At 35.4% G+C, this 16,979-nt stretch overlaps 1 protein-coding gene across 2 annotated transcripts in view; it reads left to right on the plus strand.

Moving 5' to 3' along the window:
* The window catches only part of TAX1BP1 (Tax1 binding protein 1), an 85,009-nt gene that overhangs the window by 40,540 nt on the left and 27,490 nt on the right, over positions 1 to 16,979 (plus strand). For both annotated transcript variants that reach the window (XM_035020804.1, XM_035020805.1), the window contains exons 9-14: positions 5,098 to 5,322; positions 5,888 to 6,034; positions 7,680 to 7,803; positions 9,002 to 9,105; positions 12,406 to 12,531; positions 15,094 to 15,165. In XM_035020804.1, the coding sequence (XP_034876695.1) occupies positions 5,098 to 5,322; positions 5,888 to 6,034; positions 7,680 to 7,803; positions 9,002 to 9,105; positions 12,406 to 12,531; positions 15,094 to 15,165 (798 nt within the window). The remainder of the gene's footprint in view (positions 1 to 5,097; positions 5,323 to 5,887; positions 6,035 to 7,679; positions 7,804 to 9,001; positions 9,106 to 12,405; positions 12,532 to 15,093; positions 15,166 to 16,979) is intronic.

Here is a 16,979-nt window from a genome sequence, read left to right on the forward strand (position 1 = left end):
TTTCAGCGGGGAATGGTATTTTGAAACCAAATGGAATTTGGTATTTTTATATTGGATCCTGTTGCTACTAGGGGTCATTGCTTCTTTGTACTTCCATTGGACAAACTTTTAAAGTCTTTATATAGTTATCTTCAATTCAAACCCGGTACCTTAGAGTTCTTCCTTACCTTCCTCCATTCCATATTTATCTCTCCTCTCAGTGTGGGAGCCCTTGTTTCCAAACGTTGTTATATTTATTCATGTGTTCTACCCTGTTATACACACCAATAGTTTCAGAGGTGTTACATCAGTGCCACTCCCAGCAGTGTGTCTACTAAATAAAATAAAGTTCTTGGGGCGCCTGGGTAGCTCAGTCGTTAAGCGTCTGCCTTCGGCTCAGGTCATGATCCCAGGGTCCTGGGATCGAGCCCCGCATTGGGCTCCCTGCTCGGTGAGAAGCTTGCTTCTCCCTTTCCCACTCTTTGTGCTGTGTATTCCCTCTCTCACTGTTTCTCTCTGTCAAATAAAGAAATAAAGTCTTTAAAATAAATTTTAAAAAGTTCTTTTCAAACCTTTTTCTTAGAATTTATTTCAGTAAGGATATACATAGTACTATGTTCAAAATACACACCAGTAGTTTCAGAAGTGTTACATCAGTGCCACTCCCAACAATGTGTCTACTAAATAAAATCAAGTTCTTTTCAAGCCTTTTTCTTAGAATTTATTTCAGTAAGGAGGTACATAGTACTGTGTTCAAAAGTTACTTGAATAAACTTTTTAGCATATTTATGGGAATGAATTTTTATAGTCTACATTTTTGTTTGCATTTGATTCAAAGAGTAGTTTTTATTCTCTTAACCTTTTGATTGAATTTTGTGTTTTGAGTGTGTTAAATAGTTGCATCATTCAAAAGTGAAAATACTTACAATATTTACTGTGATGTCTCTTTCCGAAAAAACCTTTTCTTATACCCATATGTAAACATTTTCATTAGTTTCCAGTTTATCCTCCTGTTTCTTTCTGCAAAAATAAGCATGTGCATATGCAGACACTCTTTTCTATTCCCGTTTTTCTTTTTTAGTTTTTAAATATTTTTGATTTAAATTCAGTTGATTAACATATAATGTATTATTGGTTTCAGAGGTATAGGCCTGTGCTTCATCAGTCTTATATAATACCCAGTGCTCATTACATCACATGCCCTCCTTAATGTCCATCACCCAGTTACCCCATCCCTCCATAGTCCCTTAAAAAAAAAAAAAGGGTGCCATGCTATATGTACTTTTTCCACCTGTTTTAAAATTGAACAATATAAACCGAAAAAAATTACTCCACATCTGTTCGTGGAGATCTTTGAACTTTTTTTTTTTTTAAATGGTGCATTGGGCAGATTTACCTTGACTTATTTCTTAACTCCTGTGGATGAATATTATGTTATTTGCAGTAGTTTGCTGTTAAATACACTTAGATGTAATTACTATAACACCTAAAATGTCAGATGTGCATCACATTTAGAATGAATGATTAACACCCAAGTTACTCTTCAGGGTATTTAATATAGCACATTGCAAACACAAAGGTGAAATATATTTTTGATTTATTTATTAAGATGCTAAAATTTTCTCCAGGCATCTTTTTTCTACATAAGTAAGACCTCTGTAAGGAAAACCACAGGTATAGAAACACCTGGGAAAATGGACTCTTAATTAACTTTTTTTTTTTTTTTTTAAACTCTCTGCCCAGTCTGGGGCTTTAACTCACGACCCCAAGATCAAGAGTCACATGCTCTACCAACTGAATCAGCCAGGAGCCCCATTAATCATTGAAACTTTAAAAAAAAAAAAAAATTTTTTTTTAAAGCAGTACAAGGTCATGGTTATAACATAATTCAAATAATAAGGGTACGGAGTAAAAGTAACCCTCATCCTTTCCTACATATGTCTTACAGAATTTTTAAATTTTTCTAGAAATCTATGAATGTACATATAGAATTTACATTTTTATGTAAACTGAGAATATATGTATAATCCAAAACCTTTTTTTAAGAATTTTATAGAATGTCTGGACATTCTATATGGGTATGAGAACCCATAAAGATCTTCTTCATTGACTGTAACAGCTGCATAGTATCCCTTGTTTTATTTAATAGCTGTGTAGTAGGCAATTGTTTTTAGTTGTGTATAGTACTTAGCTTTTATAAGCATACTGCAGTAAACCTCCTTGTACAGATATGTAGGCACATGTACATACCAGAATAAATTTCATAGTTATTTTCAAATTGCTTTTCAAACAAATACCCCAGGGGTGCCTGGGTAGCTCAGTCATTAAGCATCTGCCTTCGGCTCAGGTCATGATCCCAGGGTTCTGGGATCAAGCCCCCCAGCATAGGACTCCCTGCTCAGTGAGAAGCCTGTCTCCCTGTCCTACTCCCTCTGCTTGTGTTCTCTCTTCTCTCTCTCTCAAATAAATAAATAAAATCTTAAAAAAAAAAAAAATACCCCAACATTGTGTATACTCCTGTTTGTAATGGCAGCACAGACTTTCATTGTTCGAAGGATATATTGCAGAATTTGTAATAAATTCTCATATTACATATTTTCTACTTTTAATAATTTTTCATTATTTTAATAATTGTACTGAATCCCTGTAAAGCTAAATAATTTTCTTAGAAACTCATAAAAATAAAATTGCTAGATCAAAAGTTATGTGCTTTTTCAAGGTTGTGCATGTTGCAAAAATCTGATGAGAAACTTTATACTACTTACAGGTACATAGCCCACCTGTTTATAAATGTGCTAATTTCCGTAAAGTCACCCAAATATTGGAGTATTCCTGTTTTTGAATCTTTGTCAGTTGAAAGAAAATGGTATTTATTTTAACTTCTTTGATTAATGAGTTGAATATATTTTTATATGCATAATGGCTATTTCTTTCAAAAAAATTCATGGTCATGCCATTCTTTAATTTTTTTGTTTTTTGGCTTTTTTGTTTTTTTTTTTTTTGGTTTGGAGAGTTTTTTTCTTACTGATCAGAAAATATATATCAGGGGCGCCTGGGTGGCTCAGTCGTTAAGCGTCTGCCTTCGGCTCAGGTCATGATCCCGGAGTCCTGGGATCGAGCCCCGCGTCGGGCTCCCTGCTCGGCAGGAAGCCTGCTTCTCCCTCTCCCACTCCCCCTGCTTGTGTTCCTTCTCTCACTGTGTCTCTCTCTATCAAATAAATAAAATCTTTAAAAAATATATATATTTATATCAGAGTATTATTGTACCTTTTTAAAAAATATAGTCCAAACAGGGGCGCCTGGGTGGCTCAGTCGTTAAGCGTCTGCCTTCGGCTCGGGTCATGATCCCAGGGTCCTGGGATCGAGCCCCTCATCGGGCTCCCTGCTCAGCAGGAAGCCTGCTTCTCCCTCTCCCACTCCCCCTGCTTGTGTTCTCTATCTCGCTGTGTCTCTCTCTCTCTCTGTCAAATAAATAAAATCTTAAAAAAAAAAAAAATACATATATAGTCCAAACAATTTCCTCTGGTGTTGGTGTCTCTTTTTTCCCTTTTGACATGGAGAAGCTGATGATATTTACATAGTTAGATCTATTAATGTTATATCTACAAAGATTTCCTCCACCTCAATATTGCATAATCATTTATTTCCTTCTAAGGAGCTAACAGTTATTTTTATTTTTATTATTATTTTTTAAGTAGGCTCCATGCCTAACGTGGGGCTTGAGCTCACGACCCTGAGAATTGAGCCACATGCTCCACCAACTGAGCCCGCCAGGTGCCCCAGGAGCTAACAGTTTAAAGACCAGGAATGGGTTGCACTTTTTCTGAGTTTGTTATTTTTATTTTTATATTTATTTTTTTTAAAGATTTTATTTATTTATTTGACAGAGCACAAGCAGGGGGAACAGTAGAGGGGAAGCAGGCTCCCTGCCAAGCAGGGAGCCCGATGCGGGGCTCGATCCCAGGACCCTGGGATCATGACCTGAGCCGAAGGCAGACGCTTAACCATCTGAGCCACCCAGGCGCCCCTCTGAGTTTATTTTTAGTACAGAGATAAAAATAGGAAAGTTGAATAAACTGGATTTTGTTGGGTTCCTAATATTAAAGGAAATAATTTTATCATGGCAATTTTAACTTTTTTTTTTTTTTTTTAAGATTTTATTTATTAGGGAGAGAGGGAGAAGCAGACACCCCACTGAGCAGGGAGCCCGACCCCAGGATCATGACCTGAGCCGAAGGCAGAGGCTTAACCGACTGAGCCACCCAGGCACCCCTCTTTTTTTTTTTTTTCTTAGAGCAATTTTAACTTTTTAAAGATACTTTTAGGTTTGTTTAGAGGTCCTAATTACTTCTCATTTTCCCAGTGCCTCATCTTTGTTACTTGCAGCATATCCGTATTTTGTTTTTAGAAGTTCTAAACCTGTCCTGTTTTTTTTTTTTTTTAAGATTTTATTTATTTTTCTGAGAGAGAATGGGAGACAGCATGAGGGGGAGGATCAGAGGGAGAAGCAGACTCCCCGCTGAGCAGGGAGCCCAATGTGGGACTCGATCCCGGGACTCCAGGATCATGACCTGAGCCGAAGGCAGTTGCTTAACCAACTGAGCCACCCAGGCGCCCCTAAACCTGTCCTGTTTTCATAATGATATGTAATGGTATATTAATGTTACGTTGGATATGTTTTTCGGTTAGTTAATAGACTTCTTTTAACCAAAATTTTTGGAATTACAGAGAAGTTATTGAAATTATTTTTATTGGTAATCATAAAAAATGAGGGTCAGTAGTTACAGATGTTAGAGATTTTGGGGGACAGGAGCTTTCATTTGAATTTCTGTTTAAGCCAGGGCTTTTAAATATTGGGCATGTTGCTTGACTTCTGAACTTCTATTTACACGTGTTTAATGTGGTAGAGATACAGAGTGCATTGGGTTGTTAAATGGGGACTCTAACACAAAGTCATATCTTAAGTTTTTTATAGATTTATGTACTTCACCTAAGTCGTGAATAGAAAAGCAGTATTTAATTTAAAATTTTGGATCTGTTGAAATATTAAAAATTGTTTCTGCTTCTGTTTTTACTTCAATGGTTTCATTGCAAATGTATTTATCTGATTTTCTTCAGGAAGATACCTTTTCCTTAAAGGAGCAACTTCGTAAAGCAGAGGAACAGGTTCAGGCAACTCGGCAAGAAGTTGTCTTTCTGGCTAAAGAACTTAGTGATGCTGTAAATGTGCGTGATAAAACAATGGCGGATCTGCATACTGCACGCTTGGAAAATGAGAAAGTAAAAAAGCAGTTAGCTGATGCAGTGGCAGAACTTAAACTGAATGCTGTGAAAAAAGACCAGGTAAAGTGGGTTAATTTTGAATTTTCATTTTGATCAAAAACTCACTACAAGCTTATACAAGAGAGTAGGTATGTCAAAGTAAATCAGGTCAGATTCCTTATCATAGAAATTTAAATTTCCATTCGTTTCGTTTAGTCATTGTAACCTCTTTAGTTGAAATGAATGTAAGCTTTAAGAAAAACTTAGGTAGGCAAATGCCTAATGGTTAGTAAGAGCTGCTCTATTGTTAAACTTTCTAATGTCAGTTATATATGGCTTTGTTTGGAATTTCTTATTTATTAGCTTCATAAAGTGGTATTATGGTTATTTAACAGGGTAATACTCACTCCACAGGAGGTGGATTGTTCTTCTCTAGTTTTTTAATGAGGCTTAGTCCTAAGAATATAAAGCTGGATTTATTAGGAGCTAATGTAGCTCTGTTGCCAAAACTCCAAAACAAATAAAAATTAAAAGCCAGAAAGAAAAAAGCGAAAATGAAGTTGGGATTTACTTTTACATTATGAGATAGGAGATTTTTAACTTTTTTTTTTTTTTAAGAGGAAGTATGTGTGTATTTTTGTCATAGGAAAAGACTGATACACTGGAACATGAACTGAGAAGAGAAGTGGAAGATTTGAAACTTCGTCTTCAGATGGCAGCAGATCATTATAAAGAAAAATTCAAGGAATGTCAGAGGCTCCAGAAACAAATAAACAAACTTTCAGACCAATCAGTAAGGACAGTTTGAATGCATACCTAATATTTCCTTTATCAGTATTTTTGTTAATGAATCAAATTTACAATATTCTAAAGTTTTATTTATGTAAGTAACCTCTGTACCCCACATGAGGCTTGAACTCATGACCCTGAGATCAAGAGTCACATACTCTTTCAACTGAGCCAGTGAGGTGCCGCCAGATTTATAATACTCTAAATATCAACCTTTTGAATATAATTTATCTCTGCTAATTTGAAATCATTGGTCTGATTTGAAGTCATTGGTCTAATCTTGCTAATGATACATATTTTTTTTTTAATCTGGAGTTTTTATTTTCTGGAAAACCAACAAAGGAAGCAAGGGTAGCAGCAGGAAAAAGAAAACAGGAGGAAGGTTCCTTTTTTCTTGACGATTTCCCTTTAAATTCTTGATAAATGTCATCACTTAAAAACTCTATACACAGGGCACCTGGGTGGCTCAGTCGTTAAGCGTCTGCCTTCAGCTCAGGTCATGATCCCAGAGTCCTGGGATCGAGTCCCACATCAGGCTCCCTGCTCCACGGGAAGCCTGCTTCTCCCTCTACCACTCCCCCTGCTTGTGTTCCTGCTCTCGCTATGTCTCTCTCTGTCAAATAAATAAATAAAATCTTTAAAAAAACAAAACAAAAAACTATACACATATTGAATCCCTTCTTATGACAGCGATGCCTGTCCTCAATGGGATTCACCATTGATTATCCCCAGGGTCTTTGATACATTCTCAGTTTTCATTGTTGGGTTCTTCTATTCATAATCACTAGATTAGGAAGAGTTAATGTTAGCTAATTGTTTTATATTCCATTTGAGAGTGGGTAAGCAGATTTAATGAAAAAAATTATTTCTGTTCTGATGAATGTTTTAATGTGGGTCCTTAAATTGTATCTAATATAAGGTTTGCTATGTAATAGAATGCTGGAAGTGAAGAAACATTTAAAACCTGTAGTTGAAAATGATACGAAGTTCTCTTTGTAAACAAAATTTATCATATTCTATATGGTACGGATGATAATTTTTTTTTTTTTTTTCCAAGATTTTATTTAGGGGCACCTGGGTGGCTCAGTCGGTTAAGCATTTGTCTTTGGCTGGGGTCGAAAATATTTATTAGATCATGAGCGGGGGAGGGGCAGAGGGAGAAGTAGATTCCCCACTAAGCGGGGAGCCCAACATGGGACTCAGTCCCAGCACTCTGGGATCATGACCTGAGCCGAAGGCAGACGCTTAACTGACTGAGCCACCCAGGTGCCCATTACAGATATTTTTACAGAAATATATCTGGTAAACTAAAAAGGTTTTTGTGAAAAAATATACTTTGAGTTTGACCCACATGTATGGGTTTTGGTTTGGGGCCTGTAAGTATATTATGACTTTGTAGTAGGTGACCTAGGACATTTCTGTGTCTTTTCTTGGTGGTGGTTTGATGATTTGACAGGAAAAACCAAAATAAAGTTTTTCTCTTTTGTAACATTTAGGTCAGTTGGTAAGGTGATGTGTGTTACCTTTAGTTTTTGTTGGCCTTTAAGACACAATAGCAGCTTTGTGGACTTCTCAGGATTTCTTTATGGCAATTACTGAAGGAAGGAAATACAACTCCTTGAATAATTTATTGTTAATATTTTGAATAGGCCAATAGCAACAGTGTCTTAACAAAGAAAATTGGGAATCAGCAAAAAGTGAATGATGCCTCAATAAACACAGACCCAGCTACTACTGCCTCTACTATAGATGTAAAGCCACCACCTTCTGCAGGTAAAAATCTTTTAGACCTTTTGTGTAGTGTCCTGCCTTGACGAGTATTGATACTTACTTACACTGCCTTGTTCCAGGTGTACAAATTTAAGGGAGCTTCAAAAAATTCTTATAAGTGAGAGGATTAAGGCAAAGATAAAGGAGGGGTCTAAAAGTAAGAAAGTCATACATGTGAAATATATAAAATGTGTGGACCTACTATTTATCTTCATGAGAATATTCACAAGTATTAAATGAGCTGGAGTTTGTAAACTTTTATGCTTATAGCAGCAGTTAGGCTATAGGACAAAAGCCAATGATTGACTCTTTAATATCCCACTAAATGTATGGAATTTTGAAGCATTTATGGAATTTTAATTGTACAGTTCTGTTGGTGGGAAAATAAATCCCCTGTTGATGGTTTTCTTTATCTTTTACTTTTTTTTTTTACTTCTTTGGATCATTAGGGTACTTCCTGGTTAGTGAACCTGTTGGCAGAAAAGTTAAATTTTTATTAGTTTATTAACTTCTAGATTAGAAAGACATAGTGAATGATAAACAACATGAAAATTTGAACTAACTCTAGGTTTTCATTTGGCCTAAATTTTTTTCATCTTATGTTAAAGATTTGACATAATGAAAGTTGGCACTAGAGTATATAAAAATACATTTCCTTCTGTAGTGTTTAGGGTAATTGCTGTTTTAGACTTTTTAAATGTAAATTTCCCATGCTATTAAATATTTAGTTAGGTTCAGCCACTGTGGAACAGAATCCTGACTTACATTTCTGTACATCCTCTATCTAGAGTGGTGTTGTGTAAATTATTTATTTAATAAAGACTTAATGAATAGTAATGAAGGACTAGAAAAATGATTTAACGTGTTTTTTCAGAGAGTATGGCTTTCTACTTACCCTGTCTATTCAGTTATATGAAGAGAACAAGTGTGCCATTTAAGAACTGTTTTTAGTTAATTAAAAATAATGATCCTTTTCATTATTGAATGTGAACTTGTTTCTGGCCAAACTAACATAAAAAATTCTCACGTAGAGTTTATATTATCTTGCTTTATTTAGTGTATGAATAGATGATTTCAGATAGATGTTTCTCTCCTTTAGTATTCCATTTACTGACCTTTAAGTTATTCTTAAGTTATTCTGAACAGGAAGATAATATAAGGGGCAAAATAAGTTTTAATAATATTTTCTGCTTTTTAATAGCCGAGATAGATTCTGACATGGTAACAAAGGGACAAGTCTGTGAAATGACCAAAGAAATTGCTGACAAAACAGAAAAATACAATAAATGTAGACAACTCTTGCAGGTAAGATAGCTTTCTTGTAAATGGAAGATTTATTAGATATAATGGCGTAGCTTACCTTTTTTTTTTTTTTTAAATCCTGGGGTTTTGTTTTTGCTTTTTTTTTTTTTAAATACCCATTTACTTAGTGTCACTTTTTTTTTTTTAAGATTTTATTTGACACAGAGAACACAAGCAGGGGGAGCTGCAGGGAGAGGGAGAAGCAGGCTCCTTGCTTAGCAGGGAGCCTGATGCAGGGCTCAATCCCAGGACCCTGGGATCATGAGCTGAGCTGAAGGCTGCCTCTTAACCAACTTAGCCACTCTGGTGCCCCCTTAATTTCACTTTTGAGATGATGAAAGGGAGTTCTGTGTACCTGCTCATGTAGGCCTGTGTGTAAAATTATCCTAAAATTTTCTATTTTCCTTTCTTGATAATGGGCAAGTGATTAATTGAGGTTGGCTATTTTTGTCTGTTTTCTTAATAAGGATACATTGAAAATGTATCCTTGAACTTGGAACATCATAAAAGGGAAGTAATTTTTTTGCATTAACTGTAATAATAGCAAAGAATTTTACCACATCTTAAAGTAACCAAATTTACAAAGGGGGAAAAGAGAATGTTAATCAAATGAGCTGTTGCCTTTATGATGTTACTTATTTTGACTATTTTAAACTGTATTCTTCATACATTTCAGTTTTGCAACTGTCTTGGTAGGGTTCAGTCCTGGAATATTTAAAGGACAAAGGGAAAATGCTTCTCATTTATACCTGATTTGGAGAAGGGAGGCAAAGGTGTTTTGTGTTTGTATGATTTTTGTTAATTTTTTTGTGTATGTTTCTCCATGTAGAGAGGGGAAGGATATTTAGAGTTAACTATAGAATGATGAAGTCCATACATTAGTTCAGTGTTACTGTAATAATTGATTTAAAACATCTTGTCAGTGCCTTTTAAATAATATTTAATCTTTTAAACTTTATTTTTTTTTTTTTAAAGATTTATTTGAGAGAGATCGCAAGAGAGAGCATGAGCTGGGGATAGGGAGAGGGAGAAGCTCCCTGCTCAGCAGGGCTCCATCCCAGGACCCTGAGATCATGACCTGAGCCCAAGGCAGACGCTTAACCAACTGAGCCACGCAGGCGCCCCAAATCTTTTGTTACTTCAGAGGATCCTTCCTTCTGTAGGACTGATTTATTAGAACAGTTTTACCCTTGAGTTCAAAGTAGTTGTTTATAAGGGACTAAACTTTTTTCATTAAGTCTGAAACACTTCTAGATGGATATTTTTTAAAACGTCATTATATAGTAGTATTGACAGAAAGATAGAATGTGCTTAAGCTAAAAATTTCCTCAAGGCATTTTTCCCCCCCTGTGTTGAAGTGCAGTAAACTGCATATATTTGCTGAAATCCAGTAAATTGCTTATAATATTTGAAGCCTGCAGTTTGATCAGTTTTGCCATGTATATAGTTGTGAAACTGTGTCCAGATAACATTTCCATTACCTGCCAAAGTTTTTACCCATTTGCAGTTCACTTCTCCCTCTATCCCCATCCCCAGGAAACTATTGGCTTGCCTTCTGCCTCTGTAGGTTAGCCTACTTTTTGTAACAGTTCATATAAATTCAGTCATATGGTTTACTCTTTTTTTTGGTCCTCTTTCAGCATAATTAATTTGAGATTTATCGATGTTGTTGCTTATATTGGTAGTTCATTCCTTTTTATTGGGAGAGTTCAGATCTTCTGCTATTTTAAAAATTGAGTTCTTCTTTTTATTACTGAGTTGTATGTGTTCTTTATTCTGGATACAAGTCATTTGTGTGATATGTGTGGATATTTTCTCCCAGTCTGTGAGTTGCCTTTTTCATTTCATTAATGGTGTTTTTAGAAAAATTTTCAATTTTGATTAAGTACAGATTTACCAATTTGCTCTTTTATGTTTTGTGCTTTTTAAAAAGATTTATTCATATATGTGAGAGAGTAGGGGAGCAGAGGGAGGAGAGAGAGTCTTAAGCAGGCTCCATTCTGTTCTAAGAATCCAACTTGTAAAGATTTTCGCCTATCTTCTGTAAGTTTTATAGTCTTAGGTTTCACATTTAGGTCTATTTTCATTTTAAGTTTATTTTTGTAAAGGTATGGTATGTGAGGTATGGTATATATCATAATGGGTATTAGGTTGATCTAGCCTTATTTGTTGAAGACTTTTTCTCAGTTGAATTGCTTAAAGCGTATTTTTAAACTTTACCTTGAATATAAGACATTCAAAATGAAATTTTCCAATTTACACTTTGGTCATGATTTGTAACTCCTTTCAACATTCTGAGTTGTAGAGAAGAAGCAGTGTATAAGAAGTCAACGTAGGGATTTTCTTGGTCAGGAAATCCCAATGTCTGGAAACAGTTGTCATTATAATCATACAGTTTTTATTACTTCCCTTTGTAGAAGTAATATATGCTTATTGTGAAATCTTATGGCATTATAAAAATAAAGAATAAAGATGGTAAAAGGTACCATCATGATCCTGATTCCAAGAGATAAGAGCTATTAAGACTTCATATTTTTTTTTTAAAGATTTTATTTATTTGAGAGAGAAAGAATGAGACAGAGAGAGCATGAGAGAGGGGAGGATCAGAGGGAGAAGCAGACTCCCCGCCGAGCGGGGAGTCCGATGCAGGACTCGATCCTAGGACTCCAGGATCATGACCTGAGCTGAAGGCAGTCGCTTAACCAACTGAGCCACCCAGGCGCCCAGTACTTCATATTTTTCTACACAGCACTATATGGAAATTGTGTTAACTTTTAAAAATAAGATTATACTATCCTGTTTTTTGCAGCATACTATTTTCAATTAATGTATCTTGACGTTTTTACTTGTTAATTTGTAGATCTTTGTTCTTTTAAATATATACTATTCCATTGTAGGGATTTAAAATGATTTGTCCCGGGGCACCTGGGTGGCTCAGTCATTAAGCATCTCCCTTCGTCTCATGTCATGATCCTAGGGTCCTGGGATCGAGCCCCACATCGGGCTCCCTGCTCGGCGGGAAACCTGCTTCTCCACTCTCCCACTCCCCCTGCTTGTGTTCCCTCTCTCACTGTCTCTCTCTCTCTCTCTGTCAAATAAATAAATAAAATAAAATGATTTGTCCCATCTTCCACTGACATTTTTTTCCTTTTTTTTTTTTTTTTACATTTGGTTATTTCAGTATTGATAGTGTTAAAACAATGTTATAATGAAACATTCAGCAAATATCTAAATAGGTTTATATAGCTATTGGCTCTATTTGGATTTAAAATCTTTTTGTGTAATTATGCTAATTTCGTTTAGGATGAGAAAACAAAATGCAATAAGTATGCTGATGAACTTGCAAAAATGGAACTGAAATGGAAAGAGCAAGTGAAGATTGCTGAAAATGTAAAACTAGCACTAGCTGAAGTAGAGGATAATTACAGAGTAAGTTCGGTATTTGTATAGTTTGAGGCATAGTGTACCTAGTACTTTTGCAAATATGTTAGCTATAATTTTTACCAATCTAATGGGCAGTTTTAATATAGATAATTGGAATTGTATTTTTGTGTATAAATATGTACTACATATTTAGTTGAGTGTAGTTAATTGTGAACTGAGAAAATAAATACATGCGTTGCCATTGTGACTTTAATTCTGTGCACTCAGTTGGCTAATTAAAATTTTATTTTTAAATCATGCTTAGTTTCTAAGATGAAAAGTGATCATTTCATTGTCCTATTCACTTAGAAACAGACATGAATGTGTATGTAAAATTATTTTAGGGCCTTTACGTTTTTGTGGGAGCATAATAATACATGATCAGTACTTTTAAAATTTATGTAAGCTATTAAATGAATCACCAAAATGTTTTACTTGTGATCCTACAAAATACTGCAAAGTGATACAATCATAATTTTAATTATTTTTGCCAATGTAATACTAGGCAACAAATAAGCCCAAATGGTAAATGATATTTGTAAGACTGTTAGAGAAAAAGATTAGCAGCCTGTTTAGCTAATTAGTAGGAAGATCTTTTTGCTTTAAGGAATAAAGTATAATCTTACATATTTTGAGATCTTACATATAATTTGCATATTGTGTGTGTGACTAGAGACCAGGAAGTTCTACATGATTTAACTTTGCTATATTATAGCTAATTGTACTTACAATCTAATTTTTAAATGTGGTGTTCTTAAAGACACCAAGAATTTAGGTTTCCCCTCTGGGGCCTGGAGAAGGTGGCACATTATAGGTAATTTTACTGGTAGTTCTTTATCTTCATCTACTGTCAGAATGAAAATTTCAAACTTCTAATTCATGAGATTATTATTGTTTATGAGATCCCTGTGGATATTGTTTTCAGTGGCTGGCAGCTTCCCTTACTATTTATAAAGTGTGAATACTGAATTTATATGAGCTTTTATCTTTGCATATTGACTAGAAAAAATAATTTAGTAAAATTAAAGCCTGTATATAGAGAGAGCTAGTGAGCACACACTATGTTAGCTGTTATGTGGGTGATCATACAAGTAAGGCACAATGCTATGTATGTTTAAGGAGTTTATAATCTAATAGGGATTGCTTAGAAGTATAATGGTGATACTCACAACTATGGCATTCACGACTCAGGTAGTCATCTGTCAAACCTGTGGGAAGCTAGCTAATGTTTTTAGTTCATTTAGATCATGTTAGAAGTGAGCATCTGAATTAAACAGCATTATAGATTATGCAGCTGGTAAAGGTGCTTAGCTTTTTGTTTAGTGCCCTTTCCCTTATTTTGTACTGTTTAGACACAGATACTCACTAGACAAGGCAAAATGGGATGAAGTTCTACATGAATGAGAAGTCTAATTAATGAAGTACCTTAGGGCTGTTTCCAGTGGAATATTTAGGAGTTAAGCATGGAGAAACCCGACCTTTGAAAGACCAAACTGGAGGGAAGAAGCAGAGCTGGGAAAAGAAAGAAGCATCATTTTAAGCAGATTGAAAAGCATTTATATAGATTTGGAGGTGAAAAGTGGAGAGCACAGCCTGGAAATTTTGAGCAGTCTTGAGTAATAGGACTTTAATGTCTGTGGTGGTGTAGATTGGACTTGAAAGATAGCTTAAACCACATTTTGGGGGGCCTAAAATGGAATTGGAGTGCTATTTGCTATTAAGAATTTCCTAGGAGTAAAAGGACCCAACTATAGTAGGTCTTTTTGAAAACAGTTTGGTAACCCTGAGAGGATTTACAGGTGGGAAGGGTGTTTGAAGGTAAGAAAATTAAAAGTATTCTCAGAATTACTTGGTAATAAAGACCACCCCCTTGGGTACCTTCCCTGATCACTTATTATTGAATAGGACATGAAATAATTGAAAAATAAGTTTGTGTTTGTATTCATAATGTGGTTGTTAAGTGAATGAATGACTAAAGAGACTGAAAATGTTGGGGAGTGGAGGAAGAAGAGGAGGAGGAAGTGTAACAGCTTCCTAGCTTCAGTCACAGTGGGCTCTGAGATTGGTAATATCCGTTAACGGAAGTAAGAAAAGTAGGTTTGGGACCTTTTGCCCTTAAAGTGTGGAAAAAATGAAAACATGTCACCCATCAATTGAAAAGACAGGTTTGGGGAAAGAAAGATGTGTGCCATGTGAGTAAATATTAGTGATTTATTCCCATGGGGATCATAGTTGTGAAGGCATAGAAAAAAGGGAGTTTTCAGGGAGAACATAGAAGCCAAAGAAGAAACTTTGGAGAACACTCATATTTCTAATTGTGAAGTTCAAGAAGTGGACACAAAAAAGAGCACGAGGGGATGATATTGTAGGTGAAATTTTATGTAAACTGGGAGAAGTTGTATGAGTATGGGAAGTTGGTCAATAATGAGAAGTAATCTAGAGATTTCAAAGAAATACACTAAGAAAAATACACAGATATGGTAATTGGAATTTTGATAGAAGACTAACTCTTGGTATGTAAGGAGAGAGTAGGTAATGAAAAAGATTAATGATGATTTCTTTTTTCAGCTTCAGTTGGTGGAGAAAGACAAAGAAATAAATGGTCTAACTTCACGTTTGGAAAACCTCTCCAGGGAAAAGGTATTGAACAGTGTACTTAAAAAATCTTTCAGGGTGCTTGGGTGGCTTGATTGTTTATGCGTCTGGTGCTTGGTTTTGGCTCATAGTCTCAGGGTGGTGAGATCAGGTGCCATGTGTGGGACTCTGCTCTTGGTACAGAGACTGCTTGATACCCTTACTCCTCCCCCTGCTTGTGCGAGGGGGTGCGTGTGCACTTCCCCCCAATAAATAAATAGAATCTTAAAAAAAAATCATGATGATGAATGATACTACAGCTTATGAAGATACACATCTTACAGTCATGTGAAGGTGGCTTTGAAAAAAAGTTAAATGAATAAAGAAAAGACTGAAACAGATGTTAGTACTCTCAGTGGAGAATGTTTACAGTTAAATAATTTTATTTTTTAAAATTATTTATTTTTAGAGATAACGTGTGGAGGTTGGGGGCGGGGCAGAGGGAGAAGGGAGAGAGAGAATCTTAAGTAGGTTCCATACCCAGCACAGGGTCTGATGCAGGGCTTGATCTCATGATCCTGATCATGATCTGAGCCGAAATCAAGTTGAACTCTTAACCAGTGGAGCCGCCCAGGCGCCCGTAAATAATATTTTTAAGTATTTTACTTTATACTATGAAGAAAATACTTAAGGATTGAAATTTAACTTGGTCTTTGTTACGTATTTTGTATTTAACAATAAACTCTATAATGTTTAAATTTAGGAAGAGTAAAAAATTTAAAAATTATACATAATGTCTATCTGGTTTTCTTTTGTGATAGGAAACATTTTAGAAGTTGTTTAACGATTTATAGCATAACCTAACATTGAAACAGAGCATACATTTATAATGTAAAACATGCTGTAGTGCAGCATTTCTCAAAGTGTAGTTTGAGGTCTTTTGGGGGGTGGTCTCCATCCCCTTTCAGAGGTCTACAAAATTGAAAACTATTTTCACAATACTACAATGTTATTTGCTTTATTCCCCACTGCGTTACATGTATATATGTATATATATTCCCCCCCCCACCCTGCCGTGTTACATTTGCATGCAGTGGTGTGTTTTGAATCAAGGCAGTTGCACCAGAGTGCATTGGTATAGTTACCATATTCATCTTAACTATTGCATTCACAGTTTAGAAAAAAAAAAAGCCAGTCTCACTTATAATGAAACAGTAAAATAATCTTATTGAGGCTTGACCTTGGGGTGCACATCTTTTTAATATTCTGTGTGATGAAATGGGAAGTACCCCCAAAGCACTTCTACCTAATCAGGTATGATGGTTATCTTAAGGTGAAGCACTTGTGCAGTTGTTTGGGTTGTGAGCTGAACTAGCTGCTCTTTTCATAGCATATCATTTCCCTATTAAAGAATGACTAATAGACAAAATTTGTTTATTCAAAGTAGGGTATTCGGCAGGTATTTTCTTGAAAAGAAGTGAAGCAAGCCTGTTACTTTATGGAAAAACAGTTGGTAGTATTTGTTGCCAATGATAAAATTCAAGCTTCTAAGCAAAAACTAGAATTTTGGGAATCTTGTATCTGATACCATAAGCTTGATAATTCCCAATGCTTACATTTCTTTTTTTTGCTCGTGCCCATAGATGTCTACCTTCCATCTTCCTGTCTTCTTACCTGACAGTCATCAGTATGAACTCTTTAGTCAGTGAATTAGAATTTGTTACTGTTCTTAATTTGATGTTCCTGCAGTCCTAGATTTGGTCAGTGGGAGCATTTTCAAGCTGGTTCCTGATATGCCCCAGTATCAAAAGGGGTGATGTTGGTTTTTTGAGCATGTAGTACTTTTCTAGCATTGTAAGATATTTTAGCTCATCTTGTAC

Source organism: Mirounga leonina, unplaced genomic scaffold, assembly GCF_011800145.1.
Source record: "Mirounga leonina isolate KUSES-001 unplaced genomic scaffold, KU_Mleo_1.0 Mir_174, whole genome shotgun sequence".
NCBI classification, from domain to species: Eukaryota; Metazoa; Chordata; class Mammalia; order Carnivora; family Phocidae; genus Mirounga; species Mirounga leonina.